This window comes from Gadus chalcogrammus, chromosome 1, assembly GCF_026213295.1.
Source record: "Gadus chalcogrammus isolate NIFS_2021 chromosome 1, NIFS_Gcha_1.0, whole genome shotgun sequence".
Lineage (NCBI taxonomy): Eukaryota > Metazoa > Chordata > Actinopteri > Gadiformes > Gadidae > Gadus > Gadus chalcogrammus.
Window position 1 is genome coordinate 16,118,014 of NC_079412.1, and position 7,500 is coordinate 16,125,513.

The 7,500-nt window shown below is 51.8% G+C and overlaps 1 protein-coding gene across 9 annotated transcripts in view; it reads left to right on the plus strand.

The window, feature by feature from the left end:
* The window catches only part of LOC130384121 (membrane-associated guanylate kinase, WW and PDZ domain-containing protein 1-like), a 77,448-nt gene that overhangs the window by 60,146 nt on the left and 9,802 nt on the right, over window positions 1-7,500 (plus strand). For 8 of the 9 annotated variants that reach the window (XM_056592198.1, XM_056592171.1, XM_056592206.1 and 5 more), the window contains exons 14-17: window positions 512-764; window positions 2,909-3,000; window positions 4,459-4,654; window positions 5,080-5,382. In XM_056592198.1, the coding sequence (XP_056448173.1) occupies window positions 512-764; window positions 2,909-3,000; window positions 4,459-4,654; window positions 5,080-5,382 (844 nt within the window). The remainder of the gene's footprint in view (window positions 1-511; window positions 765-2,908; window positions 3,001-4,458; window positions 4,655-5,079; window positions 5,383-7,500) is intronic. The other variant, XM_056592180.1, reaches the window with a different exon arrangement.

Below are 7,500 nucleotides of genomic sequence, written 5' to 3' on the forward strand. Positions count from 1 at the left end.
TATGTTTTATTCAAATGTAAAACGCCATGCAGGGAAAGCAGTGACTTGGAACACAGGGATTGTGAGAAGCGAAAAACCTTCAGATTAAATGTTTCAACATTCTGACTATTTTCCATGGAAGCCTTGGTTTCCAAGTCATTCCCCCGCATAGCCCTGACACTCTCATTGAATTGTGTTTCAGCGGCGGCTAAAAAAGACCTGACCTTGACGTTTTTTCCCCTTTCTTTCTGTCCTCTTTTACCTATATTCACTCTCTCGTCATTCCCTCATCCTTTAGAAGGTCTCTTAAATGTGTCTTCTTTTTGTCCTTTACCTATTTATTCTATTACCATCCGTTCAACACCCCACCTCAACCACGCACACACACACACACACACACACACACACACACACACACACACACACACACACACACACACACACACACACACACACACACACACACACACACAAACCCACACACAGCCCTTCATTCTGCCTCCCTCCTGATGTTGTGTGTGTTCTCTCCCAGCAGTTGGAGAGGAAAGACAGCCAGAATAGCTCCCAGCACAGCGTGTGCAGCCACCGTAGCACCCACACCGACTCCCCCAGCCACCCACCCTCGGTGATGCCCGGTGAGGCATTGGGTCCCACGCCCGCCGCCCCCACCCAGCCCCTGCCATGCCTGCCCCCCCACGACCCCGCCGACGGCAACCTCACCCTGCAGAAGAAGCCAGACCCCTTCAAGATCTGGGCTCAGTCCAGGAGCATGTACGAGAGTCGACGTGAGTAGAGCCTTGCTTTTTGTTACTTTCATCAGCGCTCAAAGTTGGGGGAAGGAGCCTCTTTAGAACGTCCCAAGAAACCGGCCACAATGAAGGTCTTTGTTTGCGTCTTTGCCTGCGGAGCAACGTCCACCTATCATGCAAATGTTCTTTGTAGATTGTAATTTAGGGGCTATGATTCTACAGTGCATCAGAAGGTACTTCGAAAGATAAACGTTTTAACATATATAAAGCATGGTAGCTTAGTAACATGTGGTTTCACTACATGCATGTATTTGTAATTGGATGAGGAAAAGATCAATGTCTAATCATAAATATGTTTGCCGTGGAATCTTCCTCAAGAAGAAAATAGTGAGTGTAGGCTCAGTACTGTAAGGCTCCACAATGCATTTTTTTTTAAATCTTATATAATTCATGGTATGAGGCCAGCAACCATCCCACTTACACTATGTTCCTGACGAAAAAGTCGAGAAGTGAGATAAGCTGGAACACTCAATAGGGTCTCGATGGTCTGCTTTGGCCTTGGAAAGCCCCCACTCAGATCACTGGAACACGCAAAGCATATGTCTAAGGGACGGGGGGGATTGAAAAGTCTGCGGTGGTAGCTGCTAACTAGCGCAACACAGCTGGAGAAGACAGAGATAGAGGATGGGAGAGAGGAGAGAGCGAAAGAGAAGAGAGTGGGGAGAGAAAGAGAAATGGTGAGAGAATGTGAGAGAGAAGGAACAGAGTGACAGAGAGAGCGGGGGTGAGATTGAGGGTGAGGTGAGTGGAAGCAAGTGAACAGTGGAGGTGGAGGGCGTGCATGCATTAGCATGTATAGTTCTGTGTCCATGCAGTCACGCATCAGGGAGCACATGAGTGCATATTTGAATATGCGAGTGGATGCGACTACACACCCGGAAGGAAAGGGAAGCTGGAGTGCACTGGGACGCTGCCACTCGGTCGTCTTCTACACATCCTGCTGCTCATGTCCCGATGAACACTGCCAGAAATAGTCTGTTCTGAGAGCAACGGGCTAGGGAATATAAAGGCCGTCCACGCACACACGCACACACTCCTCCACTCTCTGCACCACACGTAAGGGTGCGTGTGTGTGTGTGTGTGTGTTTGTGCTTACTCGTGCATATGTGCGTGGGCGTGTGTGTGTTTATAAGACCCGGAGATACTTGGCTTTCAGCGTGTCACACAGTGACCCGGTGAACGTTTGCAGTGTATCGATACACACGCGGTTGGTCATTCCTGTTATATAACTGACGCAACAGCGACCGCAACAGCAGATTGAGGGGGTCTGGATGGCGGACAGAGCGCTACGGCTAATGGGCTCCCTTGCCTTCCCCCTGTGTGACAGCCTCGCCTGGAGCAGGGCGGGCTGCAGTGTGCGGGAAAGTAAAGTAAAGTGTGTCCTGACGCAGACTCTCCCTGTGGGCGAACAGACTGGCACCCAATTGCCTGTGTCATCGCACAGTGTTGTTCTTTTTTGCAGACAAGCGCAAATGTCATGTCAGGTGTGTTGGGGTGAGTGGGTTGACTTCTGTGGAGTGAAGGGAGGCGGTGAATTAGTTTTAGTTGGGAACAAGAAGCATAGGAACAACACGTCTGGAAAGTATTGAGATACCTTAAGCCCTGAGGGGTATAGGAATGGGATGGCAGGTGTGTGTGTGTGTGTGTGTGTGTGTGTGTGTGTGTGTGTGTGTGTGTGTGTGTGTGTGTGTGTGTGTGTGTGTGTGTGTGTGTGTGTGTGTGTGTGTGTGTGTGTGTGTGTGTGTGTGTGTGTGTGTGTGTGTGTGTGTGTGTGTGTGTGCGTGCGTACGTGGTGACCACTTTGTCACCACTTCATCCATTTTTTCCTCATCACGACATATCGGACAGGAGGACATAGAGAGTGTGATGGCGTTGCTGTGAATGGATCGCTCTGCATCTGATACGGATAGAAACCTTACTCCATGAAGCCCATTAATTATTCAACTGTAAATGTAGTAGGCGTCGATAATGACCCAACACGGGGTGGATAATTGTTTCGAGTCTCCTGTTGTGACAACACTGAGTGGACTAATCTCCGCAGGGGTCAGTCTAGACGGCGATGTGAGACATTCGAACGTGATGAAACCTGAGTTAAATGCTTCACTCGCTTTGTGTTGCAGTGCCAGATTCTCAGGAGCAGGACATATTCCTGTGGCGGAAGGATACTGGTTTTGGCTTCCGCATCCTTGGAGGAAATGAGGCTGGCGAACCGGTATGTATCCATCCACGTGTGTTTCTTTTCACAGCACTGTCTTTATTTTTGTACCTCTATGGACCAATCAGGGAAGAGAGACAGCAAATTGGGTTGAAGAAGAGGGGGAATGAAATAGCATCATGCATAGGGCACTAGCAGGTTGAGCCACCAATCCACCCCCCTGTCATAGCTGAACCATTGTCAGAGTATAGAAGGACATGTCATTGATTGTAAATCAATTACTTATTTCCGTAAAAGACGGATAGAAACAACCATATTTGTCATGAACAGAAATAACACAGTCTGCACACCCACGTCACACTGTCAGATGAAGCACACTGTAAGTAACCACCATCGATTATTCTGGCGTGTTCTTCCTTCCCACTTCGCCCAGCTTGGTTTGTGAGCTTCTTATTCTCTTTCATTCCCTCTGTTTCTCTCCATTCCTCCATCTGTAGCGAGGCACCGAGTCTCCCCTGCTCACGAGCAGCGGAGCGCTGCCGACTGAAGCTATAGCGATCCCTAGAGACGCACGCGGACAGCTTGTTATAAGAGAGGAGAGGGCCTCATCCACCGCGGCTAGGGCCCAGGGTCCACGCAACGCCTTGTGAGGAGACCGGCAGACAGGAGCAGGAGACGGGAAAAGACAGAAAGAGGGAGGGATAGAGATGGGGGGTGGAGAGAGCAAGGAAATTAAATGGACAGCTGGCTGACAGGCTCTCGGGCTGACCCTCTGAGAAAGGAGTTGTTTGCCGTCTTCTGCCAAAGATATAGAGCGGCAGTGTTGGTTTCCTTCGTAAGCCTACTTCCTCCCACACGTTGCCATACCACGTATCCGTGTCCCTGACACGCCTCATGACTCTGACACTGAACTCTCGCTAACGGAGAACTTGAGGAACACCCAATCGGCGCTTATGTTCTTTACGTTAGACTTTAGAGTGGGCGAGGAAAGGTTCCCACTGAATCCTTTAATTGCGGCGTTTTGAACCTCAATTGTCGCGTGGTCTTTCTGATACGCATGCTGTGGATTTATACAACCAAAGTGAAAAAGAATGGATCCTCATTTTGTCAATAACATTCCAAGGGAGCGCATTATTTAGCGCGACACCTCTGCCGAGTTCCCAGCCAATGCGCTCCAAATCCAACTTTATCAACAACAGTAAATTTAGAATGATCGCAAAACAAATATGCTCATAGCACCACGGAAGATTATTTTAAGTTAAAAATAAGATTATTGATAAAAAGTAACAACTAGGTAATCAGTGTTGGCAACCGTTAATGAATAAACCACTCAGGGGGTCCGGTAATTGGAAAATGATGTACGACTGATATACCACACGCGATGATTAGACTTATGTGCTGTGTGTGTGTGTGTGTGTGTGCGTGCATGTGTCTGTGTGTGTTTATGCGTGCATGTGTGTGTGTGTGTGTGTGTGTGTGTGTGTGTGTGTGTGTGTGTGTGTGTGTGTGTTCCAGATCTACATCGGCCACATCGTGAAGTACGGTGCGGCGGATGAGGACGGGCGGCTGCGGTCGGGCGACGAGCTGACCTGCGTGGACGGCACGGCGGTGGTGGGCAAGTCCCACCAGCTGGTGGTGCAGCTGATGCAGCAGGCGGCCAAGCAGGGCCACGTCAACCTCACCGTGCGGCGCAAGACCTCCGCCTACGGAGGTGAGCGGGGAACTTAGAATGACCGTGGAGCATGGACACAAACACACGTCTGTACACACAGGTGTTCAGGCAAACACATATATGTACGCCATCAGTCTCCCACATGCACACACACACACGCACACACACACAAAGTATGTAGTATCGGGTATCGGCCTATATATATTTAGATATGCATGTATATTTGTGTCCACACTCCTACTCAATAGAAAGTAGATGGTTCCCAACACCTCTGAAACTCATAGAGACTCAAAAAGGGAAGCATTCTCCTCACTCTCCTCCTCCCCCTTCCTCCTTTCTCCTCCCCCTCCTCCTCTCTCTTCCCCGTCCTCTCTCTTCCCCTCACCTCCCCCATCATCCCCCCATCCCTCCTCCCCCCCTCCCTTCTCCTCCCCATCCCCCCCCCCCCTCCTCCTCCTCCTCAGTGTCCAAGGGGGAGGGCGACGTGCCCCCGTCCCCGGCCTCCTCCCACCACAGCAGCACCCAGGCCCCCAGCCTGACGGAGGGCAAGCGCACGCCGCAGGGCAGCCAGAACTCCCTGAACACGGTGAGCTCGGGCAGCGGCTCCACCAGCGGCATCGGCAGCGGCGGCGGCGGGGGCAGCGGCAGCGCCGTGGTGCCGGCCAGCCTGCAGCCCTACGACGTGGAGATCCAGCGCGGCGAGAACGAGGGCTTCGGCTTCGTCATCGTGTCGTCCGTGTCCCGGCCCGACGCCGGCACCACCTTCGGTGAGTGGAGCCTGGGTGGTGGAGCCTGGGGGGGAGGAGCCAGGGGGGAGTAGCCTGGGGGGAGGAGCCTGGGGGGAGGAGCCTGGGTGGTGGAGCCTGGGGGGGAGGAACCTGGGGGGAGGAGCCTGGGGGGTGGAGCCTGGGGGGTGGAGCCTGGGGGGAGGAGCCTGGGGGGAGGAGGCTGAGGGGTGGAGCATGGGGGGTGGAGCCTGGGGGGTGGTGCTGGAGCCTGGGTGGGGGAGGCTGGGTGGGGTCTGGGGGGTGGGGGGTGGGGTCTGGACGGAGGAGCCCGGGTGGTGGATGTCTTGGCTTGCTGGTTGTGGGATCATTCGTGAGCAGTAGTAGCAGTTCCATGTGAGCTGTGCGCTCTCTGACCTGCTAGCAAGACAAACATCTTTGATTTGATCCTACTTTAATTTATTTTGAAATCTGCTTCCTAATTGTTACCTTTCTAATTCATTTCCGTCTGAAATCGATATTCCTCTGCATGGTTTCTGCAGTGCCCTTTCGATCACCAAAAGACAGAAAATGCTTTTATGGACATTACTATTATTGTACTGCAAATGCTAAATGTGCAAAATATGTGAAAAGGAGAAACTATTGATCCCTTCTGGCGGCGGCTTGAATTATGAATAGCTGTGTGGACCCATCCGGAGGGCCCTGCCCAGGCAGGGATCACAGTCCCTGCTCTCATGAGCTTAAGGAGAGAGAAATCTCTTCTCGCCCAGAGCCTAGCGTTAAGCTAGCTGCAGTCATTTTGAAACATCACATAGTGGAGCCTGAGCGACGGCCCTCACCCCGCCCGCCTGGGTGTAACTGACGTTGACTCAGCACAAGCCATAGCTGTCCCTACTGTTTATGGATGAACCCAAAGGATTAAACTTGCATGCGTAACAGAGGCCCAGGCGGCGCAAATGTCATCTGCGGGACAAATTTGATACAACGCTCTGGTTGAATCAGTTCACCGAAGCAAAGTCACTCCAAGGTCCCTCCCGTTGTGTGAGCCCGCCATGACAAGGAGCAAGTGGTTAGTCACATGATGGATGGGGTGTTGCCATGCCGACGTCTCACAGCGGGGGGGGACACTAGTGATCCATAAGGGGCATCATGGTGTGGCTCTGTAAAATAATCAATGCATGATTTTTTTTGTTCGTTTAAATATATAATTCATCGTGGCATCCGAGGTGCTGTTACTTTACATCCCCTTCATCTTTGAGCCTCACGGCCCTCAGGCGCTTACATTCTCTTCCCTCCTTTTTTTAAAACGTTTGCTACCTCCTTGCCTCGCTCCTCGACACTGATCACCCTTGCAAGAATGCGCTGGGGCTGGGTGAATGTGTGTGTTGTGATGTGGGGATCCTGGGGGGCGCCTTGAGTCAATAGTATGATGTCATTCGGCCATGCAGGGCTAAAAGTCAAGGCATTTGAACTGTTTGTTAGCATTAGCATCGCAAAGGGCGAACACATGCCGTCATCCACAAGGCTGCGACGAGCACCCTCGGTGAGCACCGCCAAACCCCCACCAACCCCCAAAGCCCCTTCAACCCCAGCCGCCCCTAACCCCATTAGTATTTGTATTGGGTAGCATGAGACACGCACGGCCGCTAATCAAGGTAGAAGGGGAGATGGGACCCTTTAAGAGAGGGGGGGGGGGGGGGGGAACGAAGAGAGGAGGAAAATCAAGAGAGGAGGGGAAGAGATGTACTGCTCCCCAGGGAGGTTTGGGGAGGGGCGGTCTAAAAGCCTGTTGCTCTTCTGTGGCGGTCGGAAATGTAGGCGTGAAAACAAAAAACAACCAGCAACAAAACATGTGTGCATGTATATATATAATATATAGATACACTTCAAACACATAGGCTGTAGGCCACGTTGCTGGCGCTCGGGACCTACCAAAAACCCTGCCGTACTCTCTCTCTAGAGATTCATTATAATTCTAGGACATCGTTTCTAAGAGCCTAGTGCCTAATAGTGTCCCCTGAATCCCCAAACACACTGCGATAGAGACTGTCGTGTAATTGGCCGGTGGAAAGACTACGGAATGGTTGGAGGCGGGAGATCAGGGAGGATCAACAGACCCCCGACTTTATTGTAAGCATCTCAGGTGTGGCGCTACCAGGG